This window comes from Papilio machaon, chromosome 3, assembly GCF_912999745.1.
Source record: "Papilio machaon chromosome 3, ilPapMach1.1, whole genome shotgun sequence".
In the NCBI taxonomy this organism is placed as follows: Eukaryota; Metazoa; Arthropoda; class Insecta; order Lepidoptera; family Papilionidae; genus Papilio; species Papilio machaon.
This window is the reverse complement of record NC_059988.1, coordinates 7,913,344-7,939,426: the sequence shown is the minus strand read 5'-3', so window position 1 is coordinate 7,939,426 and position 26,083 is coordinate 7,913,344. Positions and strand designations below refer to the sequence as shown.

The window sequence follows — 26,083 nt, the reverse complement described above, 5'->3', positions numbered from 1 at the left end:
AACCTGACCATTTTAGGTGAGAGCTGAGTGGTATCATCGCCGTGTCCCAACCGGCCGTACTCTCCCAAGCCCCACGTGTATAGATGTCCGCGGGCAGTAACACACGCGCTGTGGGCGGAGCCGCACGCCACGCCCACCACTCGTTCACTGGCCAGGGCTTCTATCATACGCGGAGCTTCTAATGTTAGCCGATTCCCATGTCCGAGTTTGCCGTCCTCGCCTTCTCCCCATGAATAAACCTATAACAATTTAAATATAACGTTTTAAATCTTCATTAACCGAATGTTTTCCGTTGGGCCGATCGGCCTACCGATCAAACGGCCCAATGGGATATTTTTGTCATTTGACCTATTGAATCCAAAGAAACAAACAGGAAACATTTTATGTTGTATCAGATATCTCTTTATGAGTATTTATTTAGTATTTAATATTACTAGAGAAATATTAAGTGACCTTCCCATCCGCGGTGAGAGCGAGGGCGTGCTTGCCACCGGAGTGCACGGCGACGCGGCGCACAAGTACGTGTGCGAGGTACGGGTTGGCGCGCGGTGTCGATACGTTGTTGCTGTGACCCAATCCCAGACGACCGTTCGTGCCTTCGCCGCAGGCGAACAACTAAATTAAGAGAAATTACAATTAAGACGTTCTTTCGTAAAAATCACTAATCAGAATTAAAATCTCGTTGCTTACTTTGCCATCATGAGACACAACGAAAAGTGTCTTGGACCCGCCAGCGATATGGATCGGCTTTAACGCGCTTAAGACAGGGGAGAATACGGGAACTTTTACTTTGGAGCCTTTAACACCTCCCAACTGGTCTTTATCATTCAAACCCCAAACATACACCTGTAAACAAAATTGAATCGTAAGACTTAACACAGTAAAGTTTGAAATATAATCACAGTGAAGTCTAAAGTACCTTAGGGCAATCGCTTTGCGACGATCCTGGATTGCATTCAGTCGAAGCTGCGAGGGTACGGTTATCTTTCTCTATCCAATCTTCAGCTACGAAATTCATGCCCTAAAAAAACCAATTAAATTACTGAGTATTGCTCGAAGCTGTAAAAAGTAAACATATACATTTTTTACTTACCGATAAGACTTCCGAGTAGAGAGGATTCGGTCGAAAGCCCGTGATATATAATCCATGTACGCGACAATCTGCGTTATTGTTTTGCGGTTGTTTAATACTGATCTCTACACAGGGATAAAACTGAAAACAGATTAACACAATATAATTTATATTTCGAACTCAATTTTTTAACTGTCTGACCGTTTATGAATTTTAATTAGACATACCTGCTTGCAGTCGGCCAGTAACTGTATCTGTGAGAGGTGGGCGGGGGGTCGATCACGTGTAGGCGGGGCGCACTGTACCGTGTGCAGCAGCAACATGGCGTCCTCGAAGTTGACGCCCGCGCGCACCGACAGCGACGCTACTGCGTACTTACCGCCCGCCACGCCCACACCTAGTCGGCGGATACGAACCGCCGAACGCATTTCCACACGGATCCAATGCTGTAAAGATTATTTTTATTCGTATTTAGCATTTAAAAAAAAACAAAATAAAAAAGATACTAACGTTATCGAATATAGGTGAAAAATTTCAAAACGAAGTACAAATTTGAGTAGAAATTATATTCGAAAAGCGGATTGTATAGAGTCAGTTGTACCTCCCCAGTCCCGCTGTCACTCTGCCAATACGTATGAGGTACGCCATCTACCAAACGCCGGGCACCGTGCTCCTCTCGACTGGAGGACACGCGAAGAGCTCGGATAGCACCACGCCACCCTACCGCCGCGCCGCTAGCACTTTCACCCCACTCCGCTGTCAAACATAATAAAACGAGTTGCAATTGAAAATAACTATGAATTATTTAAATAAAATTATTTGTTCTTACATTGGTCTGTGACAAGCTCCATCTCGCTGACTTGACCCGTCCAACCCGGCTGTTGTGGAAAGTCAACTCTCAAGTCGCGACCGTTACCAGAGACCCCTGTTAATGTGTGTAATTTTATGTAACGAGAAGCTATTCAAGAAAATCTAATATTTAAAAGGTATAGGTGGCATTTTGTTCTCGTATTTATTTTAAACGATTTGACTACTATTTTAGCAGACAGTTTGCCATATTTATTTGAATGTACCAGTAACGGTGCCGATGCACGTGTGGTCAATGCAGCCCCACTTGTAGCGGGGCTGTGTGACGGCGGCGCGCACGCGCACGCGGTCTCCCGGCGCGAAGGGCGGTGCGCCCGACACCACCTCAGCGTGCAGCGCACGCACGCCGTACACGCCCCCGAGACCGCGCCACTCCACCTACCACAAAAATTTGTAAAAAATTTATATTTACAGTAACGCAACATACAAAATAAAAAAGAATATTGCATTCTCATGACTAACCATGCAAAAATATAAATTTTAAAGTACTTACGTGCAAAAATACATTTTGTTTGTTGTCACGCTCTATCTTTTGTACTTGGCCGACATCGCCCAATGAAACCTGAAGAAATGGATTTTTAGATGCGTTTTTTAAAAATTAATAACTTTGACAGATACTGCAACTGTTGGCACAATGAAAAACTTACAGCTTCATACGCCTTACAGCATCTGACAGTCATTCCGGGCGCGATGACGTCAGAGAGATATTGAGCGTATTCCTCTTCGGACGAGAAACAACTGCGCCAGCGATACGGCGCCGGTCGCTTCTCCTGCTTCGACGTGTGCGCCTTCACCTCTGACGTAGACTCGTCGAAGTAATGCTGCTGTTGCTCCAGCAAGTACGCGACCAGTGATTCAACAGTCGGCACGAAGTTACCACCTATACATACGTTAAATGTAATTATAAAATACTAGCTATCGCCCGCGACTCCGCCCACGCGGAATTAAAAAAAACGTAATAAGTAGCCTATGTGTTCTTCCAGGATTATTTTATATCTGTGCCAAATTTCATCAAGATTCAGAAATTCCTTTCAAACAAACATCTATCCATCCATCCATACATCCATGTAAACATTCGCATTTGTATTAAATATGATTTTAATGTAGGAAGTTTTACCCAATGTTTGGATAGCTGCATGCACGGCATGTCTAGAGAAGCCCATTTCTATGACCTGCTGCACTTGAGACGAGTTCGCCCATGAGTTAAGGTCCTTTCTCGCTAAAATAAGAGAGCAACTTTTATGACTACTATCAATGTATACAAAAACGTCTGTATAGAAACGTATGGCATGAACTAATTCTCACAAATCAAATAAACAAACTTACATAATGATGCTGTGCTTGTGGAAGGACCCATAGAGAACTGCAACGCATTACTCTTGGCTACAACTGGCGCTTCCGGTGGTGAATCTACTTCTTTTTCATCTCCTAGAAAACGAAACATTATAAATTGTCTGTCAAGGATATAATAAACTTCATTTCACATTGTAATGAGTTTTAAAACATTAGTAAAAGTTTACATTAGATACAGAAGACCGAAGAGTACAACCTGCCATTATGCTTGGCGTTTGTGGACTACGAGAAAGCCTTCGATTCGGTCGAGACCTGGGCGGTACTGCAGTCTCTCCAGAGGTGCCAAATCGACTACCGGTACATCGAAGCGCTACGGTGTTTGTACGAAAACGCCACTATGTCAGTCCGAGTACAGGGTCAGGACACGAAACCGATTCAACTGCAGCGCGGTGTAAGACAGGGTGACGTCATTTCCCCGAAACTCTTCACCGCGGCGTTGGAAGACGTTTTCAAGGTCCTCGACTGGAAAGGACTAGGCATCAACATCAACGGCGAGTACATCACGCACTTGCGCTTTGCTGATGACATTGTAGTCATGGCTGAGACCATGGAGGGACTCTGTACAATGCTCGATGACCTCAATACAGCCTCCGAACGAGTGGGTCTGAAAATGAACATGGATAAGACGAAGATCATGTCGAATATCCATGTTCCACCCACTCCAATAACCATCGGAGGCCATACCCTCGAAGTTGTCGACGAGTATGTTTACCTAGGACAAACTGTCCAGTTAGGTAGGTCCAACTTCGAGAAGGAGGTCAATCGCCGAATCCGACTTGGATGGGCAGCGTTCGGGAAGCTACGGGGTATCCTCTCGTCCCAAGACTTACCGCAGTGTCTCAAGACGAAAGTCTACGACCAGTGTGTGTTGCCAGTGTTGACCTATGGAACTGAGACGTGGCCCCTCACTGCGGGCAACATTAGGCGGCTCAAAGTCACAGAAAGGGCAATGGAGAGGACAATGCTCGGAATCTCTCTGCGTGATCGCATCAGAAATGATGTGATCCGCAGCAGAACCAAAGTAACCGACATTGCCCAAAGAATTGTAAACCTTAAGTGGCGATGGGCCGGCCATATTGCCCGCAGAACGGACGGCCGATGGGGCCGCAAAGTGCTGGAATGGCGGCCACGTACAGGTCGACGCAGCGTGGGCAGGCCTCCCGCAAGATGGACCGATGATCTGGTCAAGGTTGCGGGAGTATCCTGGATGCGGGTTGCACAGGACCGATCATCGTGGCGATCTTTGGGGGAGGCCTATGCCCAGCAGTGGGCGTTACGAGGCTGAATGGAAGTAAAAGTTTAGAAACGCACTGACCGGCGACGTGTGCTGCTAGTTGTTGCACCAAGGCAACGGCGGCGTTGGCGAGGTCGCGCGGGGAGTGCGAGCCTGCTAACGGGCTCGGCCGCACTGCCAGCGCGAGTAAACGGCGCAGTAGAGTACCTTCTGTGCCTATACCCATACCACTCCTCTCTAATGTACCTGGTAACACATTAAACATTTTACATAAAAGTGACACTCCTAGTAAAGTTCAACGTAACATTTTATTTGGTGTTTAAACAAAGCGTTTAACACGATGTTTCATAACGTTTTATAGAAAAGGATCATGTTGAGTTTTCTGTTGGTGTTGTGAATTTTAGTCAAGTTCCCTTCCCACCCTTCTCTTGACGATATGATAGGGAGGTGGATTTTGCAGAGAAGAGAAGCATAGGAAGGAAATATTCTCTCCTGTGCGTCTCTTCCTCCGTTTATTACAATAATGCATTTTATAATTTTCAGTTGATTTTGTAATAGATTTGTTCCTTAGTCAAAAATTAAAATATTTCTTACTTGCATTATCCGGGGGTTGTAGTAAGACCTTTCTGAGCTTCGTGCGAGTCGACAGCAGACCTCTGACAGCGCATAACATCAGGAGTTCCATTTGCTGTCTTCTCAAACCGTAAACATCTACGTCGGCTGTAAATAACAAATCAATATTTGTTCTTCGTTGTCATTGTAAATATAATTCTTAATACATATATCAATTTTGTTGTTTAAACATCACCAAATTTTGTCATTTTCTTAATACGAGACGAATTATTTAATAACTATCATTTCATCCTATTATTATTTAATACTGGCTGACGCCCGCGACTCCATCAGCGCGGAATTAGAAAAAAAATAATAAATAGCCTATGTGTTCTTTCAGACTATGTTCTACATCTCTGCCAAATTTCATCAAGATCCGTTGAGCCGTTCCAAAGATCCATCCACCTTCAAACAAACATCCATCCATCCAAACATTCGCATTTATAATATTAGTAAGATAAATTGAATTTGTTGTCATAAGTTAAGAAACAAGGAAAGAAGATAAAGAGGAGAGAAATATACAGAGAGGTCGTCGTTAAACGCTAGTTTATAATATTCTGTACAAAGTAATTGTACCAGGTAAAGGATGCGTGTGCACAGGACACGCATTCGGTATAACGCCGAGTAATGCGGCGCAAACACGCAGCGCGCTCTCGCCCCCACCCAGCGCCTGCGACATGCGCTCGCTCTCCGCACTCGTCACACCGCTTAGTTCTACCTGTCACGTGAAAAACTTTGTGCCACCGTTCAATCGGGAAATTCACCAGTTTATAATCTAACAAGACTAATTATAAACTGTCTGGAAATTGCAAATTGAGATTAATTACTCACTATTTTATGATTTCTAGTAAAGTGTTTTAACGATTAAAAAGTGTATAAATGTTTAAAGCTATTAAGTTTACCTTGGTTGCAGTATTATCATCGTGCATCACGGTGACCTTTGCTCTGGGAGACAGTTGTGTCACGATACCATACCGCGGTGGTGACCCGAAACTTACTCTTTGACCGAGTCTAATGCGCCATTCCAAACCACCGACAACTCCTAGTGCACCGGCTAAATGAAAATTTCCCTTAGTAAATGAAGTTATTCACTTTTAAGGACACAATACATATTAAAGTTATTAAAAAGAATTACCCATAAGACAAGTATTGAGAGAAATTGGCGATGGCTTGATACTTTGAGTAAGTTCCTGGCTTGCATGCGGCCACCAATGCCAGTCGTTTGTTATCTAAAACAATACAGACATATTGATGACATACAGACAAATTATTGTGACACACAAACATGATAGCATCATATCATGGATCTTTACGGGCGTAAAATCTATCATTATTTAAAGCACTGGGAGAAGCAAGCAAATATTTATAAAGTGCTGCAAGTAAACAATTTGCAATAGTACATTAGTACAATAGAAGAAAAAAAAAGGTACAGTAGAACATTAGTGCTCAAATTTCGCGCTGGCATACAACTGGCATGATGTAAACACTAACTGCCAAGAGTGTGCCCATACAGTCGATGGCAGGTTACTACTGTCCTACTGTACTGGAATGATGTAAACCAGACATAATGTACCGTGTGCGCGGCGATCTGCAGTTTGTCGAGCAGCACGGCGTTGATTGGCGCGTGCCATTGCGGCGCGGCGTGCAGCCGGCGCACTAGCGCCACCACGCCCGCGCACACCGTTCCCGTATAACTGCTCGTTGCTGGTGCGCGCCATCTGTTGTCTGCAAAATAGTAACAAGTATTTTATTACTGGCAATAAATCAATTATGCATTAAATGTCATAAATCTGAAAATTATAGTGTCGTTAATTTATCAAATCCTCAAACTATTAGAAATATAAATAGAAATGCGCTTATCTTCATATGTAGTCACGCTATTATACAATGTAACAGCTACTCATAAAAATAAAATCTAAACTAAAACCTTATTTGATTACCTCTAGATTTAAATTCCTAACTCATTAATGTGCGTTACAGTATAGTGAATGATTAATAAATATGTTTTACCTAGTTCCTCCTCATCGTTGCCAGTGAATATAGCTTGCGTGGGTCTCAGTGCAGGGTCCGCCGGGTGCGTCTCAAGCCACAGTCGGCCCACGAGCGCAAGCAACTGCGTCGCCACAGTCCTGCGCCACTCAACCGGTCCCGAGTGCTCCAGCAACACTCGCTTTAGCAGCCAGATACATTGGATCTGATGGACAAAAACATGTTAAGAAACATAAAGGCTAGACAAATAAGGAAACAACTTATTAATTTTGCTTTATCGTATAAGATGTAAAAAAAATACTAACCTGTAGGAATAATAAATCCTGCGTGACCGATTTGTCTCCTGCAGAAATTATGCTGAAGCATAGTTCGAACCAAGACTCCGTGCATAATGTTTTTCTCATATCATGGTTTTGTGCACTTGCTAAAAGTAAAGTTAAAAATGTTGAATTGTACACCAACGGAAGTTATTCATACTGCATACATCAAATAACAAACTATGTAGCTAACCTCTAATGAGCGCTACAGCAGTGTGTGCGTATGACGCGAACGCGGTTGGCGGGGGTACATTATTTGCTCGCGCGATGACAAGCAAGCGTCGTTGGAGTGCGGCCACATTGCGCCGCACCACGCCTCGTACGTCGTGCGCACTGCCTGCGCGCGCGCACGCCGCACGTAACGCGCCCGTGCAAGCCGCACGCACTTCTTTCACCGGCCACCAATCTAACGTAGTCTGACCTGTATAGTAAAAATGTTTACGAAAATCAATAAATTTATTAATCGTGCCATTTCTTTTTTAAACATGTTTAGCTTACGATTTTCAGTCTCAGCTTCATAAAGAGAAGGTGGCGGAGAAGGCGAGCGCGCTAACTTCAAGTCATATTTTCCTTCTTTCCCCATGCGATAGGAGTTAGTACCACCGCTGTCCCACAGGATGCGTACCCAGCCGTCGTCACCTAGTTCACCGATCACTCGACCTTCGCCACCAGGCCCACCATCCTATGAACAAAGCAGTCAATGAATTCCTGCACAGTTTTAGCCGGTTTCATTTAATTTTATTTATATTAATTTGTCACCTGATCTCCCCACTTCCAGTCTCTACCGCGCACTACCCTGGTACCTATTTTCATGAGGCTGGCAAGCTCAGGCCCGCTTAGTGAAGCGCATCTAGCTCGGGCACCCAACTTTTCATCCTCAAATATAACTAAACATTCAACTGAAAGAAATTAAATATTTTTTATATAATTTTTCAAATAGATAAGATATTTATTCTATAAGAACAAAAAAAATTATAAAAAAAAATAATTAAAAAGGTTTCGCATACACTTAGATCTTGTTACTGCTGGAGAGTTCTGAGAATTATATAGAGACGTATCTCCTCCGATTTGCCTCAATAATGTCATGCAGGAACTTAATGCTCCGCCATTGATCAATTGCTCCAACTCTGGACCGTAGCAACCCTCCACCACTAATGTTAGAAGAGATATCAAAAACCTGAAAAATAAGAATATTAAATTTTCAACTCAATCACAGTTATAATACGATTCATTTTTATTTATTACCTCGCTCGTGATGGTTTCGTGAGCAATGCGTGGGCTCCAAAGTTAACGCTCATCTTCAAAGGCATTGGTTGATGTTGTTCAGCTTCTAGCACTTTCGCCCTCAACTCTATAAGTACGTAGTCCATCAATCTAGATCGCTCTAGTAGTACCATGTACTTCGTGTAAGGTATCACGGATTCGATGCCCTTTAAGGGTAATGTTAAAGGTATTGTTGGCTTAAGTTGTGTATTTGGTGAATCCGCCATCGACGCCCCACATAGGCCAGCGAACGCCGCATACTTAACACTTTCCGACATCGTCTGACTCGAGTGGAGTATCTTATTTATAATTTTGTATCCATTCTTTCTTATTTCAGCTCTTTGCACCTGAAATTATATTATAAATCTTTGCAATTAGCCAAATAAAACAATATACAGTAATGATACAATTAATTTAAGTTACCTGGCAATACAATGCTCTCCTCAGCATGTCAAGGTCACACGACTCTTCACTCATTACGAAATCAATTATGGCCGTTGTCACGCTTTGTTGCTCAGCTGTCACTTCTTCTAGCATCCAATATAAATCTGTTAAAAGGTGAAACGTTTTTTTTAAATGCCACAAATAGATATATAACATAGTTAAAACAGTATGTATACCTTTTTCTTGACAAGCGAGCTTTGCTACCCAAGCATTGACAAACTTATTCCTTTCTGACGTATCATCATCTTTTTCTTCATCTGCAGTGAATAACTCGTTTTTCAAATCATCAGCCTGCAGCAGTACTTGTTTTTCGCTTTCCATAGATTCCTTTAGAATGGAATTATCTGTTATATCATTTATGGAACTAATTGACACTTCATTAGTTGGTGTCTTGTCATCGTAATCTTTGTCTTGAAGATCTTCCTTTTCGGGTATTTTAAACTCACCACGAGCTTCGTTACGCATATCGTCATAATTTGAAGCATTTTTCATATCTTTATCAAGTGGTCTGTCTTTTAATTTCAATTTATTTTTAGTTTGTTGATTCGCGGCATCTTTCGAAGCCGGGTCAGTGGGTCCTTCTGAATTATAGTAACACTTTGGTTCTACGACTTTTATGCGAATATCGTCAATAGGCCTTGTGGTGTTACCTAGTCCCGATTTAATTATTAAAGCATCGCCTTGCAGTAAGCTTCCTCCCGCTCTTAACATACTCTTATTTAAACTGTTCTGTCGATTTCTTAAGTCTTTCGTTGTTTCAAAACTGAAATAATAAAAAATATAATATTAATACGCAGCATTCGCTTATATTTTTCATCAAGAATTATAGCAAACATTACCATTTATTGAAAGAAGGCGATTTGGCTAATCGCATGACCTTCTGGAACATCTTCTTAGCCGCGGGCGGGCGATGCGCGGGCGGTCTCTTGTGCAGCGCCGACACCGCGGGAGATATCGCCGGACGCACCTCGTGCAATAGAAACCTTGCCCTTTCTAATGGCGCTGCACACACCTACATTACAAATTACGTAAATCATGACATCGTAAACACTGGTGTATAAAACCATGTAATGTATCTTACTTCTTTATATCCACGTGACAACTGTTGCCTCGTTCTCATAAGTGTCCACTTGCTCTGCTGGACCGCCTTTAAAATCTCCGACATCGCCGGAGACAGTCTTACTTCGCCTTTTTTCATTTCTGCAGAGATTAATAAATGCATTTTCTTTTCATTACAATGGTTACATCCAAATATGACAGCTATTATGAATTTAAGACTCGCTAAAAATCCATTTATCGATGGTTTCTGACACCAAAATCCCTGTATAAAACACATGTTTTATTTTGTAGTCTAAGAAACCAACGATTAATGTGTTAAATTACCAGTGGTAGCAGTTGCAAGGGCATGTTCCTTCAATCCGACATGGTACAGCAACACGGCGAGCAAAGCACGCCGCAGCTCCTCCACCGGGTGCTCCGGAGGGAAGTGTGGAGCGCAGCCCTCGCGTCGCTCGCACGCCCACCACAGATGCAGCGCTAGAGGATCCTATAACAAACACAATTTTAATTTATTTTTATTTTTTACTTATTATGAAACTTTACATAAATGCTCTTTATAGTACAACGGAGTAATGTTATGCAATATTTGAATCGGAAAATCATATAGTTCGAAAAGGCCGCTTTTGACTGACCAGAGCGCTAGACTAATGCCCTCTGCTAATTACACAGTCAATCAATCCTGTTAATACCCCACCTCCCCCAGGCGTGCCATTAAAGTAGGTATCTCGCACAGGGAGCTGGTAGCTTTAAAACCGGTAGTGATTGTAAAGTACAAAATCTAGGATATCTTACTAGCAACTTAGGCTCGGCGAGTGCGTATAGCAGTGCGTCAGCGCGCGCGTGCGCAGTTGTAATGCTGGGCCGGGGGGCGGGGCCGAAGGGGCGCGGCGCCGGCACCTCCCCCGCCGGGCTATTGCCGCCCGTTGATGAACCACTGCGTGCCTCCGCTTTCTCCTCTTCAAACGGATTCGACAGTTGCGGTACCTGCATAAATATAATATATTTTATGCTCTTATCTTTCTAATAGTATCACTGTTTGGTTCACAAATATTAACCCAGACGATATTTTTTACCTGTAAGCCGCCTCTAAGGAAAACGGCGGCCGCATGAGCAGCAACTTTACGTTCAGCCTGCTGTACCGGCAAGGAGCGGGCGAGTCGCACTCCGCACTCCGACATGCCCAACATCAATTGGAAAGCAGTCGACGACAGCATGTGCAACACTCGCAACGTCGGAATGCTCTCCTGGAAAAATATGGTCCTGTTACAAGACAGCGTGACTTGAGACTTTGAAACCAAATTGTTTACCATTTTTATTTTATTTGTTTCCGTTACCGTAATGTTTGCACTTACTTGACACCGATGTCCGTGAACTTGTTCAGCATAGAGTCCGACGCATTTCTCAGTGATGGCGGACATGTACGCGGCGTGCGGCTCCTCGCTGAGCGCGGCTGTGGCATCGGAGCCGCGCAGTTTGCGCACCAGGTCCACGGTGCTGGTGCTGTCGCACCTAAACTTCTCTACATCGTACACGAAGCCGGACACCACGATCCACGATCCGCCATCTTTTACATGGTTTTGTATGTCGCACCTGAGCATAGAGACCAAATTTTACTGATATAAATATTTATTATATTTTCATCCCTACTGAGTGGCTCGGAGCCCTAAGTTAGGGGTGACTAGACCATAGTCAACCACGCTGGTCCAGTGCGGGTTAGTTGACTTAACACATATCTTTGAATTTCCTTCCTAAAGGATGTTTTCCTTCACCGTTAGAACGTCGGATAAATGTACAATGTAAATCGAAAATCACATTGGTACATGGCGGGATTCGAACCCTGGACTTGCGAATTGCAAGTCAAGTGCTTAACCACTGAGCCACCAACGATCCAGATAACAATTTACTAGCATCTAAATATAGTTTGGACTATTAAGTCGCGATATAATGTACGATCTCCTTCGAAATGTTTATAGACGGGAGTATATCTGGTGTTTTATACCAATAAAAGTGTTTTAAACATTTATCATACTTTCTGATGACACTCATGTTGCGGTGGTGCCGGCGTGTGATGAGACCTGGCCAGCCTAGTGTGTCGGTCTCGTGACGTGCGGCGGCCGGCAGCGAGAGCGCGGCCTCGTCGCAAGCTCTCGCCACTACCGTCAGCGAGGACACGCACTCCATCAGCGAGAACGTCGAGCGCGCCGCACATGTACACACCCATGCGCTCAGCTCGCTCACTACACGACCTAAAATAGTACAACTTGTGTAAATGTGCATATATTTTTAAACTGCATATATTACTAATATTATAAATTCGAATATTTGGATGTATGTATGGATGGATGTTTGTTAGAAAGAATCTGCAGAACGAATCAACAAATCTCGATAAAATTTGGCATAGATGTAGAACATAGTCTGGAAAAACACATAGTCTACTAATTAAGTTTTTTCCGCTTATATTAGATAAAAGAGAGTTCAATGATAAAAAATTAAATCAGTTAATTATCCTTGCAGTGTACTTGCCTATAATATCAGCGCTGATTACGTTGCAGAGGGCGAGCAGTTGTTCGCTGTCGGCAGTGCGAACGGCACGCGAGAAGCACGCTGCCACGGCGAGCACATGCTCGGCGAGCAGCGCGACGTACTCAGCGAGCAACGCACGCACGCCACCACGCGTGCTACGTCCACCACGCGACCACATCGCCTCACAGAACAGAAGCCTGCAATATTTTTTCAATATTAATGTAACGTGTTTTTAATTGTGATGCTAATTTGCTTGAGCCATTTCTTCAACGAGCAGATCAAGACATCGGATTCGGGTCTTTGTTTAGGTGCAATACCTATGTTCCTTAGTTTAAAAGACTTTGATTATTTATCTGTTTTGTCTACTACATTTGAATGTTGAGTTAAAGCATGCAGAATCGAACCAAGATTTCTTTAGCTAATATTTAATAAAGAAAATAAGACTAAATAATTTATTCATGTAACATATGTTTACCTTTGAAAACGTAACAATAAATCGCAGCTTGGGCTAACTGTGTCGTGTACTTTCGGGTCGTCAGTCTTGCTACTGTTGCCGTTGATAATGGCGTTTATGAGCATTTGAGTTTGACAAGTCGTGTTTTGAATTAGATGTTTAACCTGATAAATATAACAATTTACTTGAGAAGACAGACAATAACTAATGTTGTAAAGTTTTATTTTTCCAATCGCTTTTTCGTACATACCAAGTGCATTAGAGGTACTGATGTACCATTTTCTTCTGATGTCGTTGCGTTATCAATTTGGTATTCTTCTGTGCAGCCACCTGTAAAATTATAATATAAATATAATAATATTCCAAAATAAAATAATAGAAAATTAAAATAAATACAATTTTTTTTTAACCTTTACCTTCCTCCACATCGATATCGTCGGCGTTAGCAGCAGACGTAGAGCCTCGTTGTCCTGTCACTATATCAACTTGATCGTATTCACTGTAATTTAAACATAATTTTCATAAAAATAACACCACTTTACAATTTAGAAGGCTTATAATGAACCGCTGTTTCGAAGTGTTTCGGTGGCAAATTTGACTGTAATACACACTCATCAAGTTGCAAGTGGTTGTATGTGTCAGTGGCGTGCGCTCGCAGCGCGTTCTTGAGAGCGTCGCGCAGTCCGCCGCCGCCCAGCAGTGACCACACCAGCAGCTCCGTCATGAACCGAGCTCCAGCGCTCGCCACTGCAGTACCTACACGTTACAATCATGCATTTTACTTTTTAACACTCCAACATGTCAAAAGTCGATCTGTCACACTCATAGTCAATCATTAAGGGCCTCTTTTAGTGCAGATTGTGTATGAGAAACCCAAACTAAAGGACCAATGGAACATTATTAAATAAATCTGGGTATAAATTTAAAATTATCCATATAGTTAATGAAAAAAATATCATATATAGTGTACGCAATGTATTTCCTTTAACTAAAACGAAAAACTATTTTTTTTGAAATTTTTGTCTGTCTTCATAAGCCGTGTTTATTCCGTAATCAAAATTCCGCAAGCAAAAAGTTAAGTTTAAGATCCCTCTCGTATTGAAATAGTCGAAGCGTGATGCAGCTTCAGTGGTGTGTCACTGACCATGCGGCAACAGTGCGATGAGATGCTGCGCTCGTAACTGCGGCGTGGGCAACAGCAGTGGCCATGTGGCGGCCAGAGCTCGCCGCGCAGCACCCGCTGCCGCCGGCCCCGCACGTCCCTCCACCAGCGACACCAGTGCACCATGCAAACCACTGCACCAACTGCGCCTCTCCATACCACCGCTGTCCTCAACATCCGCTTCTTTCGAACATTGCCATGCGTGTACCTACACAATGGTTATCATCACCATCAGCCCTAATATGTCCGCTGCTGTGACATTAGCCTTCCCAAATATCTTTCACAGTATGTGGTCCTCCAATTTCCACACCCAAAGACAATATGTATATTAATAAATTGCTCTATTTCTCTATGTCATACATGTTTTAATTATTTCACAAGTAATTTGGCAAGTACCTATAATAATTGTACTTACTTGTAACCTTAGTAAATTGAGACATGATATAGCTAGACATTCGTTTTCTTTTAACGTCGCAGTGCTACTTTGTTCCACGGCAATTTTTAACAATCTCTCGAGTAATCTAAAATTATGAATCATTGATTTAGAAATTTTATAATGGAATATTTTCCTTCAACCAAATACGTAACGTTAGCTTAGTTAGTCAGCTTAGTTTTAACGTTAAGTTAACGTTACGATTAGTTAAGTTTACTTACATAAACGTGTTATCAGATAAATCTATAACAAAAGGCATCGAAGACGGTAAATCTCTAGGATTTTCTTCGCTCCACGCGATTATTTGTGCAGCACTACTAGAGGCACCTAAAAACATAAGTAAACATTAAGCTACATGTATAAAACAAACAACAAAAAATAAATATTAAACAAAAATAAAAACTTACCATTGGCTTTAAACGAAGAGTTAAAAACTTGCAACAATTGCGGCACCGGTCTCCTCATATTGGCGCGGTCGTGTGTACCCCACAAGTACAACGCACCATCAGAAGACAGCGCTATACCGTGCGTTGCACCCAACGATAAGTCTATTACTTTAACACCTGAAAACATTACAGTTATTTAAAAAAAACATCAACTGAGCCATGTTGAGTTTTGCTACGTAATTTGTGTTAAAATTGCACCTTGAAGAGCTTCCACTAGCTTGGGATCGTGAACTGAGTCTGCATTACCATGACCAAGACGATGTCGTTCACCTTTACCCCATGTGTACACTTGGCCACTAAAAGTAATAAATAACCCATATTATTTACATAATAAAGAAACAACATGTCGATGGGTCCTATGTATAAGAGCGAAAGTAACAAATTGATGATTTTTACTTTTTTGTGTTAAAAGCTACCTCTTAGTTTAGTTAACAACTTACACTAAACAAAATCCAATATGGTTGAAACTTTAAGAGCCTCTCCTGAAAAGTTGTCAATTTGTACATTGGCCCTTATTCGTAGGAGCCATTGATGTGTTATTTAGATGAATTACACATACGTGTCAGTAAGAACAGCGTGCCAATGCTCGCCGGTGTAGACTCGCGTTACGCGGAACATGCCGAGCGAGGAGAGAGCACGGGGCGTCCCGCTCTCACCCTCCCCAAACACTTGCACTGCACCCTCCAGCGTGCAGCACAGTGTTTGACTCTCACCCCAACCTTTATACACACATTAAATATCACTTTCAACTTTAATTATGCTTACGGTTTACTGCCATCCTTAGGAAGAAATACTTCTATACTCTTCAGCGGCTTCCTTCACAAAAACTTAGGAACTACGAATGTAACAGTTACTTACCTAAAGCAACGTCGACTATGCGTTCGATATTATGCGCGTTGAAGGCGACGGGCTGCGGTGTGAGGCAGTTCTCAACAGTTCCGTGGCCAAGACGACCGTGTGAGCCCCGACCCCATGTGTATAAAGCTCCGCGAGATGTTATCACAGCACTATTAACAGAACAAATCATGATGTAAACCATTGACCCGTTGAAAGGTATTACGCTTGAGTTAGTTACAAACCTGCAAGCAAATCCAGCATAGACTCTGATGACTTCATGGTGCGCAAGATGATGTATTGTGGCGGGGGCATCCCTGGGCGCGGTGTCACCGTGGCCGAGTCTGCCATCCTCACCCGCGCCCCACGACCACACGCCGCCGCACGCAGAGCAGCACAGAAAGTGCCTCCCCGCCGGGTGACATGCCACTTGAATTATTGTCTTATTTTCCAAACCTATAAGTAATGATAGCTGGATTAAAATCATATCAAAAAAAAAATCATATTAAAGCAACAATAAACGAACTAATCCTTAAAACCTCTCGAGATATAAATGTATCTGGCTCGAAGGACCACCGTACTATCATTAAATTTCCATTTCAACATACCTGGAACTAAATGTGGAGTTAGGCTATCATAGGGTAAGGTGTAGACATCACCATCATGTGTTAACAATAGAGCCAGTTTTTCAGCACACGCAACTTGCTGTATTCTCAGACTGCCAAGTTGGATTGGACCAGAACCAATAGCAACCACTTCTTGTGCGGATTCTGTGCACTACAAATAAAACATAAAAAAAGTCATCATTGTCGCTTGAGGAACTCACGCATCAGAGCTTATTACTCTTTTCAATGTAAACATAATGTTGAAAAACTTACAGTTACAAAACCCTTCAATGGAGGCAGCAATGGAGCACCAAGTCTGTCCAGATGGCACAGTAAAGCGACACCGGCCTTTCTCACTTCCATTAACCCATCGCCACTTGGTATTGTAAGATCTCTGCAACATAAAATCTATTGTTAACACTTCTTAACCCAAAAGCCGTGAGATACCATCTATTCTCGAACGGCGGATGCAAAAAATTTGTTACCCTTTATTATGCACTTACTTTAAAAATAACTCGGAAGAATTACTTTCAGTTGTTGGTTCATTGTTAACAACTGGATTAGGGGCGGCTACTTTTGCCATTCGTCTCAAAAACGGTCCAAGTGGCGCAGTGCACTCTTCCAAAATAATTCTAAAAGTAGAAGGAATTTTTACAATATACTTAAATGCAATATGTACTTACACTAATGGAAATTTAATATCGTTCACCATATTATGTTTCTATCGGATACCCTATTACTTTAAAAAAAAAAAAACATTTTTTTTTCATTTGTTTTTCATAATGTGCCAGGCATAAAAAGGTCAATAATAAACCTGTTATCAGGCAGTCGTTTTTGTCGCGGTGGTAGTGTGACAAGAACATCGGCCGCTTTCAGCAGTGCAGGCAGCTCCGCCCTGCGAGCGCACAGCTCTACCCACACGCATAGAGAAGTGCGCCAGTCGCCCATTGGTACATTGCAGCCAACCTCACTGTTTGGAAAAGTTATAAAAAAAATAGTAAATGGTTTGTAAATCTCATGTCATAAAATTTCAAATACAGGATGCAAGGTATGAAAGAGAATTAATTCCTTTGCTTTTAGTCTAAACTTAAAATGTCAAAAACAAAGTAATAAACTAAGTTATAACGCAATACCCGACAACAACTTGATGTAGAAATTTTGCAGCACTATCAACAACTTCTGCCCAGATCTTCTGTGAGCGTGGTGCCTGCGTCACGCCGAGACCGGCGCCTGCATACAATGCTGCGTCAGGTAGCGCGCGCACCGCGTCCAATGCGTCGCGGAGCAGAGCCGAGCACACGTCCGCGTCTTCACCGCAGCGCCATGCACGACGCACGAGCGAAAGAGCCAATCTCAACGCAGCACGCGCTCCCACACGTGCTAGTCCCAGTGCACTGAAAACATATTGTAACATTAGCATATTGTAATGAATTAAAACCTAGAATTTATGCATTAAATTTAAAAAAAAATGAATTTCCTTAAAGGGAGATACCTCTCAGACTCATCGGAATGTTCCTCCGTATCCTCTTGACCAACAGAAGTGATTTCAGTAGATTTTAAAGTATTCACAACACCACTGAGTGCTCTATTGCTAATAGTATGAGGTGGTTTCTTATCTGTTTTGATTTTCTTTACATCTTTGTTTCGAGTTTGTTCCCTGTAAAAATTGCAAATGTTACAAGACATTCCACTTGTAAATAATTATTCTTATATGAATCTTATTAGAATAATACAGCATAACAATTTTTTAAAATTATGTGTTAAATAGATTTATGGCCATTCATATAAACCCAGTAAATAGTGAATATGCTGCTTAATCAAAATATTAATATACATTATAAAATAATTGTACCTTAAAACTGCCACCAAATGTCTATTGCAGAGGACAACCAGACGTCTGATTTGAGATATTATTGGACAACTGGTAACTGTGTTAATAGCTTTTATACGCTGCTCCCATATCATTGACTCCATTAAACTTTGCAGACATTCTGGACCTTCACATAAAAGGAAATTACATAAATGTGTTCTATTATAATTGAGCTAATTTTCTATACAACTTTTAACAACACATTTGACAATTTCGAAAAGTTACGTTGAATGAATTAATAATATTATATAAGAATATATTGTTAAACCAATAATATTGTAACTGCAAAAATATATGGCTAAATGTGATTTTGATACTAAAAATATTTAGTCTACCTTATTCAAAATAATACTGTTGCTGTGTCAATAAGTAAATCCAAACAAATGTAAAATAAATTTCTATATTAAAAAATGATGTATAACCTGGCTCTTGTTTCCATTTGATTCCATCAATGTACCAAACAGATGATGGTGGTGCTACTAACTTGGCTTCTAAGGCCAGACGCCTCTCTTCATCTGACGAGAGTGCAGCGCAAGAGGCACAAGCACATCCCGAATGAGGACCACATAGTCCATCACAACAGGTGCAAGTTAGATTCTAAAATATACCATTTAGTTAAAAAAAATCGGTAAACTAGTATTTAACTCTAGTGCGACAACATACCCTAAGACCGCAATAATATTTCCCACTATCGCCTAATTTAGCTGTTATTCCAGACGCATTGACGAGACCATCTCTAGCTTCAAAATATATTTCTCGGTCCTGGGCTAGACTATTGTACAATACATTAAGAGATACGGAGTCGTGCAGAGCATCTTGTAAATCAGGGTTCAACCATTTGGCATCCAAATGTTGTTGTGGGCGAAAAATATATTCATCTTGGTAATCCTCCGAATCAGACATTTCCGTTCCTGCTAGACTTCATCCATTAAAGAAATTATAAATGGTACACGTTTCAACATAATGCGTATCACTTTGAAACGGAATTATGAATCGCTTTAAAATATTTCATTTTGAAATAATACAAAGGAATCAATTATTTCAAAATAAATGTTAGTTTTTTAATCGAACTATGAAATGCAATCATTCGAAGACAGACTTAAACAAACTGTCATACTCAAATGTCAGGTGGATCTCAAAGAGTATACATTGCTTGTATAAGTTTTGTCAAAATGCAACTTTTGTTTCATTTCTTGGATTATAAAATCATCCTAATTTTTATAAAAATTACTACAATTACTTTGGTTTCATTCATTCGTCCATTCTCTGGGATGTTTAACTGAATAAATTCTGATAAGATATCATTAAATCCTTAAACCTTTTAAACTTCAATTTTAAACAAGGTAAAGAAACCACATTTTAATTTTCAGAGTTGTGTGCTCTTTTATCTTAGGGTATGTTCCGATTTGCACTGCGACCACTCTACAGTGTGACGTCAATTCAGTATACTTTGAAGCCGTTCCTTTACAGCCAGTTGTACTGGTTACGATTTAAAACGGAACGCAATCCCGTACACTGTCAGCCGCATTTTTTGACGCAGCATTCAAATGAGTGTATTCAAGTTTTCTAGTACATTAAAAAAAACTGTTTTGGAGTACTTTCAAATTAAAAATATTTTAATAACTATTAATTGTGAATTGATTTTATCTAATATATAAAATTCTCGTGTCACAGTTTTCGTTCCCGTACTCCTCCGAAATGGCTTGACCGATTCTCATGAAATTTTGTGAGCATATTCAGTAGGTCTGAGAATCGGCCAACATCTATTTTTCATAACCCCCCCCCCCCATTTTTTAACTGCGCGCGGACGGAGCCGCGGGCGACAGCTAGTAATATAATAAAAGTTTTTCATAACAAAGAATATGTTTTTCATTACTTAACTTATATTAATTTTGTGTGTAAGTTAACATTTTCAACAGTCTAATAAGGTTAATTTTTGCAATTCTTCCATTGTTTTATTTATTAATCCAAACTAATTAGAGATCTTTAAAATTTTCTGATTAAACTGTAGCTTTGTTTATAAGACGTTAGGCACTCGAGTGGTTTTGACTGATCACGTGATCAAGGTACTGCGAGTACCTTACCTCGAAAACGCCAGTGCTCACAGTAGAATATGGCGGCGATTTATGACGTCATATATTTCCCTAGGGTACTGCGGCAGTGTACTGGCAGTCCATAACGGAACGAATTTTTCTACAATGATAGCACTGTGCAGTGCTCACAGTGCATATCGGAACATACCCTTAATATCCGAGTCACACAAATGTCAAAGCTGTCAAAGTCAATCTTCGAGCTACATGGTTACAAATGGCGTGATTGGTTAATATTCCTATATTTTTGTAGATTCGATATAAAATAGGGGCTCTTCACTTATAGGAAATTTTATGAAAAACCCGCTTCGATGGATACAGATATTTTATTGGGAAATAAGGACTGTCTTTATGGTAATTACAGTATTTTTTAACATATATAACCCGGGTTAAATGAAAACAAAGTACATACTTATATAGTTCTAGACGTGGTATTGTTATTGTATCGGTTAAGTAATTAAAAGGCGTATATAGTAATCGGTGTCCTTGTATTAACTTTCGCCATTTATTGAAACAATTCTTAACGCATGCATTTATTTATCGGAATAATAATCTTATGTTTATCGAAAATAAGGAATTATCAAGTGCTTATGTGTTAAGAATACGTTTTACTTTATAAAATTCTACAGTAGTTGTTTTTGTTGCAGATACTGATTTCCTGGACCATTTCACAAACGAATATCAGTGGTCATCATTGTTAGATGCAGCTGATGCATCGCCTAGTGAAATTCTTGCCGAAGCGGCTTCTATATTTGTGCCGCCTATATCACCTATTTTAAGCATTAAATCCTCACCCAATGAAAGCAGTAGTTCGGATTCTGGCAGTGAAGATGATTCAAAAAAGTATTTTTTATTTTCATATAGTAGTGTAATTTATTACACACTTTCCTTTATAAGAACCAAATTGAAATGTAATTAACGTAATCTCTATTTAAAGTACTTGTACTATTAGATCTAAAATATGACTATATTTAGATGGTAAAAACTTGGAATATATTTTAATGAGCATTTTATAAGATGATAGAGAGCACATCACAATATTTTTGTTCAATAAATGGGACTACTACTATAAATTAGATTTAAAGTTGATTTGAGCTACTATTTGGGATAAAAGTTTTGAATTACAATAGATAAAAGGAAATATCTGTAACCCACACAGGGTTCTTTACTTTGAGATATGCAAATTTTAAGAGAAAATATCTACTTTCAAACCAAGTACCTAATACTTTATTAAATCCTAAAAATATTTAAATGACAAATTGTATTACAGTTCCAGTAATACATCAGCTAGACAGTCTTCATTGTCACCTTTGGATTGGACATTTGATGAGGACTCATGTAACTTAAAACTAGAAGATGTCGAACAGTTTCTTCAAAAACCAGGTATATATATTTTACAATCTTACATCTTATTTATATTATAAACTTGAATGTTTAGATGGATGGATGTTTGTTAGAAGGTATCTCCAGAATGGCTCAATGTATCTTGAAGAAATTTCGCATCTATATAGAACATAGTTTGAAAGTTCTTTCTAAGGTGTTCACTTTAAATATTTGTTAAGTTTTTATAATTCCATGCAAATTAAGTCACAGGCAAAAGTATGAAGTTACTCTGATAAAAGTTCTTTTTATTACTAATGAATTTTTGTACTTTGTAATATAATAAATTTTTAAAAATAGTACAATTTTTTTTTAGCACCAAGTGATACAACAGAAAATAATACAATTTATCCACCAAACAACATACAAGAGAAAAATGGTCCTGTTATGGCTATTGAAAATGGAGTCATTAAGGTTGAAATAACTTAGATTTGCATTACTATGTTTTACAATAATTATTTTAATCTTGTACATTTATGTTAATCATTTCTTATACAGGGTGTTACTGTAGACAATGATGCAGTTTCTGAACATAAATATATACCACTATTGACTACAAAGGATGGTATGCATTTACTTCATCACTGAAGTGTTATTGAAACATGGTAATTACTAAATAATGATTTAAATTTTTCAGAAAATGATTCAATTCAAAATGCATACTTCAATGTTGTTAATGAAAATATTTCCATCAATACTAAAAAAGAGGATAAACATATTATGGTTATGGAGCAGAAGAGGATACCAATTATATTAAAAAAGCAACAAATAATTAATATTAAGCCACCAAATATTGTGATACCTACAGAAAGTTCAAAGGGGAAAATTGTGATTTCACCATTGCCTCAAACAAATATTACTGGTGACAAGAGAGTTAATGGTTACCCAGTTAAGGTAAATTTAATGTAATTTCTAATTAACATCACACTATTTTCTCTTACAAACTTTTACATCAAACATTATTTTTACAGTTGGCAACACCTCAAAAGAATGTTATTATAAGTCCCAAACTGGAAGTAGCTAGTGATAGCACAATAGTACAAAATGGTACCAAACCCATAGATTCAGATAATATACCTTCTAGTGTAGATTTAACAAATTTAAGTGATGCAGAAATAAGAGCTATTAAGAAGCAACAGAGGATGATAAAAAATCGGTAAAAATTACATATTTACATTTATAACTTTTAACAAATTCTCTTATTTCCTTATTAAATGTAATTTATTTTAGTACAATTTCACAATTTTATGTGATTCAGGTGTAGTTTTAAATGTCTTTAGATATTGTAATTTCATTTTTTTTTTATTTGACAGTGAGTCAGCATGTCAGTCGAGACAAAAAAAGAAAGAGTATGTAACAGCATTAGAACAACAACTGTTGGAGGCCCAACAGGAAATAGAGAGGTTACGACTAGAGAATAAGTTGTTGCGGGATCAACTGGATAACAATGGACGATATCGGAAGGTGAAGCAAAATTTTCTCCAGAACTGCTCAAGGACATCTCTTTCTTACAAATATTCATATGTCTGTTAATACAAATAAACTTTCTCATTTATAATATAAGTTAGGATTTATTTATAACTTTTACTTTCTTAGAAAAAAATAATTATCCATTTGCTTTATTCTAGATTCCGCGATTGGATACTTCCATTTTGATACCTAAGAAGAACATTGCAATGTTGTTTGCTATGGTATTTATGGTGTCACTAAATTGGAATATTTTAGGGTAAGCAATGATTTGTTAAGTTGTTATTTCATTCCAAATATTTAATTAAAATAACCCTTTATGTATGGATAAAAATTTATGTATGTTTTGTTGAAAATTGTATTGTGTGACATTGTATTTAAGATGGAATAGTACAACAACGTTTATTGGACCAAATACACAACAAACGGTGGCGTCACGACATTTATTGTGGGCTGAGGATAACTCTGATTCAATACCCGGTAAGAGCTCTATAGAAATAATTATGAATATATTATATTTGTTATTATTACCGATACAAACGGACCTCCTTGTAAATATGTTTTATTATTTTTTTGAATATAGAACTTTTTTATCTTTTTCTTTCTTTTTTATACAAAATTGTATTAGTGTAAAATATATATTCTTCCAAGTTAGTCTAATCGTTTTTATTCGCTTTTTTATACATTTGTTTTCATTTTTAATTCTTTTCTAAATTATTCCAAATTACCGCTCGTGTCTATCCTTTCTCTACAAAGTTTTGGTGTCAGAAGGTCAACCACCCTTATTTACGTTTTGCTTTCATCTAATACTTTAGTTTTGTTTGCTGTCTTTGACACCAGGGGTTGGGCATGTTGACGATACAAACGGACCTCCTTGTAAATATGTTTTAGTTATGTTATTAAAAGTATAAGTTTCCACACACACCTATAATACTTATCTCTCCTTATAATTTCAGATTATGATCAATTCGTAAATCGAAGTAATGAGAGTAGCGATTGCCAAAATAGCACCATCACAGAATTTCAAAATATAAATCAAACGGAGAGTATTAGAATAGCGGGTGAATTGAAACGTTGGATCGGCGGCGGTAAAACTCTAAACTGGACCAATCATAAGCAAAATGATGCTAAAATATATCCCAGTGCTGAAAAAATACGTGGTAAGAAATACCTTGCTGCAAACCGAAATCTTACTATTACTTAAAAAAAAAGTAAAACCTTATCTTACTAATATTATAAATGCGAATGTTTAGATGGATGGAAGAATGTTTTTTGAAGGTATCTCCAAAACGGTTGCATGGATCTCGCTGAAATTTGGAATAGATGTAGAACATAGTCTGGAAGACACATAGGCTACTAATAAGGTTTTTATTAATTCCGCGCGGACGGAGTCGTGTGGGACAGCTAGTATATAATAATGTAAGTTTAATTATATTTATTTTAATTACAGATGGTCTATTTGAAACATACGGGATATTTAATAGACTGCATTTAGATAACAATTTATTAGAATTTCCAACTGTAAAGAATCCAGAGAAGAACCCACGTCAAAAGCTGCGCATGCGCCGTTTGAAGCGAAGCAAAGACGTCGAATTTCCTGACAACAGCGTCTATGATTACAACAAACTGTATCATAAGCCGATACGGAAAATTGAAGATTTTGATGTTGACTTCGGTGAATGGAATGCTTTACTTCAAGCGTTGCAGAGGAGAGACGACACGTTCTATGTTGTTGGTGTGGGAAAGGGAGAGCATTTATTGTTACCTGCAGTTGCGCACAATGTCACACGACCGCCGAAAATGGCGTTAATCTTACCTGCGAGAACTGGAAATGGTTAGTACCACTATTGGATATTCATCAAATACTAATGCATTCATAAAAAAAAACATATTTTCATAAGTCTCATAAATAAAAAACTGTTTTTAATTATATCTTTCGTTTTAGATTCATTAATGAATGATCACGTGACCCTCATGCAAATCGACTGCTCTGTTGTGAACACATCTCTAGTCAAACTCAAATCCGACGCATTACCTGAAAGTTTAAGAAAAAGTAGAAATAATGATTTGAATACCCCAATCCCCGTGTACAATAATTCCAAACCTAAATATAATAAAAAAGGCTATGTGAGAAGCAACAAAGATGCAATTGACGCTAGTCTCTCGGATGTTATGCAGAATTCAGGCAATAATGCATCCAATGCTGTAGAAAATAAGAAGCAAGGTAAAATTAGCAATATTAATATGAACAGTGACCTTTTTGCTCAAATATTAAATCCTAAAAGGTTAATTGTTAGTAACAAAGATACAATAGAACATATCAAATCAAAAAATGATAGTTTTGTATAAAGCTAACCGCATTAAAATTTCATTACATCGTGTAATACTTATACAGTCAAACCTGGATAACCTAAAGTCATTGTCCAGTTTAAACGGACAACCTCAATAAGCGAGAAAAATATAGCGATCTCTTGTAATATCGCTTATCCATGTTCGACTGTACCTTATTTTAAAAGAACATCTGGTAAACAGAAAAATGTTAGCGTAAAATGAGCAATGACTTCGTCTTGGATATAGGAAATAGTATGTTAGGTCTACTTTTTGGACTT

General features: G+C 39.2%; 2 protein-coding genes across 2 annotated transcripts in view; one reads left to right on the top strand and one right to left on the bottom strand.

Moving 5' to 3' along the window:
• Positions 1-19,614, bottom strand: part of LOC106707351 (probable E3 ubiquitin-protein ligase HERC2) — a 30,243-nt gene extending 10,629 nt beyond the window's left edge. Inside the window, exons 1-57 of the mRNA XM_045686516.1 lie at positions 19,201-19,614; positions 18,960-19,134; positions 18,520-18,664; positions 18,160-18,324; positions 17,801-18,061; positions 17,482-17,637; positions 17,171-17,299; positions 16,941-17,061; positions 16,671-16,839; positions 16,308-16,518; positions 16,087-16,235; positions 15,788-15,947; positions 15,427-15,524; positions 15,190-15,345; positions 15,004-15,109; positions 14,765-14,870; positions 14,332-14,557; positions 13,799-13,943; positions 13,604-13,686; positions 13,438-13,517; positions 13,209-13,351; positions 12,734-12,930; positions 12,240-12,456; positions 11,563-11,800; positions 11,284-11,454; positions 11,003-11,194; positions 10,535-10,697; positions 10,233-10,351; positions 9,991-10,163; positions 9,328-9,914; positions 9,131-9,255; positions 8,690-9,054; positions 8,452-8,621; positions 8,204-8,343; positions 7,943-8,126; positions 7,638-7,865; positions 7,433-7,551; positions 7,149-7,332; positions 6,712-6,863; positions 6,274-6,367; positions 6,041-6,192; positions 5,715-5,856; positions 5,121-5,246; positions 4,608-4,772; positions 3,266-3,367; positions 3,057-3,158; positions 2,587-2,819; positions 2,433-2,501; positions 2,146-2,317; positions 1,902-1,997; positions 1,674-1,828; positions 1,300-1,518; positions 1,094-1,213; positions 920-1,021; positions 691-846; positions 454-615; positions 9-239 (exon numbers count right to left, since the gene is read on the bottom strand). Of these exons, the coding sequence (XP_045542472.1) occupies positions 9-239; positions 454-615; positions 691-846; positions 920-1,021; positions 1,094-1,213; positions 1,300-1,518; positions 1,674-1,828; positions 1,902-1,997; positions 2,146-2,317; positions 2,433-2,501; positions 2,587-2,819; positions 3,057-3,158; positions 3,266-3,367; positions 4,608-4,772; positions 5,121-5,246; positions 5,715-5,856; positions 6,041-6,192; positions 6,274-6,367; positions 6,712-6,863; positions 7,149-7,332; positions 7,433-7,551; positions 7,638-7,865; positions 7,943-8,126; positions 8,204-8,343; positions 8,452-8,621; positions 8,690-9,054; positions 9,131-9,255; positions 9,328-9,914; positions 9,991-10,163; positions 10,233-10,351; positions 10,535-10,697; positions 11,003-11,194; positions 11,284-11,454; positions 11,563-11,800; positions 12,240-12,456; positions 12,734-12,930; positions 13,209-13,351; positions 13,438-13,517; positions 13,604-13,686; positions 13,799-13,943; positions 14,332-14,557; positions 14,765-14,870; positions 15,004-15,109; positions 15,190-15,345; positions 15,427-15,524; positions 15,788-15,947; positions 16,087-16,235; positions 16,308-16,518; positions 16,671-16,839; positions 16,941-17,061; positions 17,171-17,299; positions 17,482-17,637; positions 17,801-18,061; positions 18,160-18,324; positions 18,520-18,664; positions 18,960-19,134; positions 19,201-19,440 (9,546 nt within the window). The 5' untranslated portion in view covers positions 19,441-19,614. The remainder of the gene's footprint in view (positions 1-8; positions 240-453; positions 616-690; positions 847-919; positions 1,022-1,093; positions 1,214-1,299; positions 1,519-1,673; positions 1,829-1,901; positions 1,998-2,145; positions 2,318-2,432; positions 2,502-2,586; positions 2,820-3,056; positions 3,159-3,265; positions 3,368-4,607; positions 4,773-5,120; positions 5,247-5,714; positions 5,857-6,040; positions 6,193-6,273; positions 6,368-6,711; positions 6,864-7,148; positions 7,333-7,432; positions 7,552-7,637; positions 7,866-7,942; positions 8,127-8,203; positions 8,344-8,451; positions 8,622-8,689; positions 9,055-9,130; positions 9,256-9,327; positions 9,915-9,990; positions 10,164-10,232; positions 10,352-10,534; positions 10,698-11,002; positions 11,195-11,283; positions 11,455-11,562; positions 11,801-12,239; positions 12,457-12,733; positions 12,931-13,208; positions 13,352-13,437; positions 13,518-13,603; positions 13,687-13,798; positions 13,944-14,331; positions 14,558-14,764; positions 14,871-15,003; positions 15,110-15,189; positions 15,346-15,426; positions 15,525-15,787; positions 15,948-16,086; positions 16,236-16,307; positions 16,519-16,670; positions 16,840-16,940; positions 17,062-17,170; positions 17,300-17,481; positions 17,638-17,800; positions 18,062-18,159; positions 18,325-18,519; positions 18,665-18,959; positions 19,135-19,200) is intronic.
• A 1,210-nt stretch (positions 19,615-20,824) lies between these two features.
• Positions 20,825-25,845, top strand: LOC106709443 (cyclic AMP-dependent transcription factor ATF-6 alpha). The gene is made up of 13 exons (XM_045686365.1): positions 20,825-20,981; positions 21,275-21,470; positions 21,898-22,010; positions 22,324-22,421; positions 22,506-22,572; positions 22,645-22,901; positions 22,979-23,163; positions 23,321-23,471; positions 23,636-23,733; positions 23,857-23,954; positions 24,431-24,634; positions 24,925-25,308; positions 25,420-25,845. Exons 1-13 carry the CDS (start codon positions 20,939-20,941, stop codon positions 25,821-25,823), a joined length of 2,298 nt encoding a protein of 765 aa, XP_045542321.1. The 5' UTR covers positions 20,825-20,938; the 3' UTR covers positions 25,824-25,845.
• The last annotated feature ends 238 nt before the right edge of the window (positions 25,846-26,083 follow it).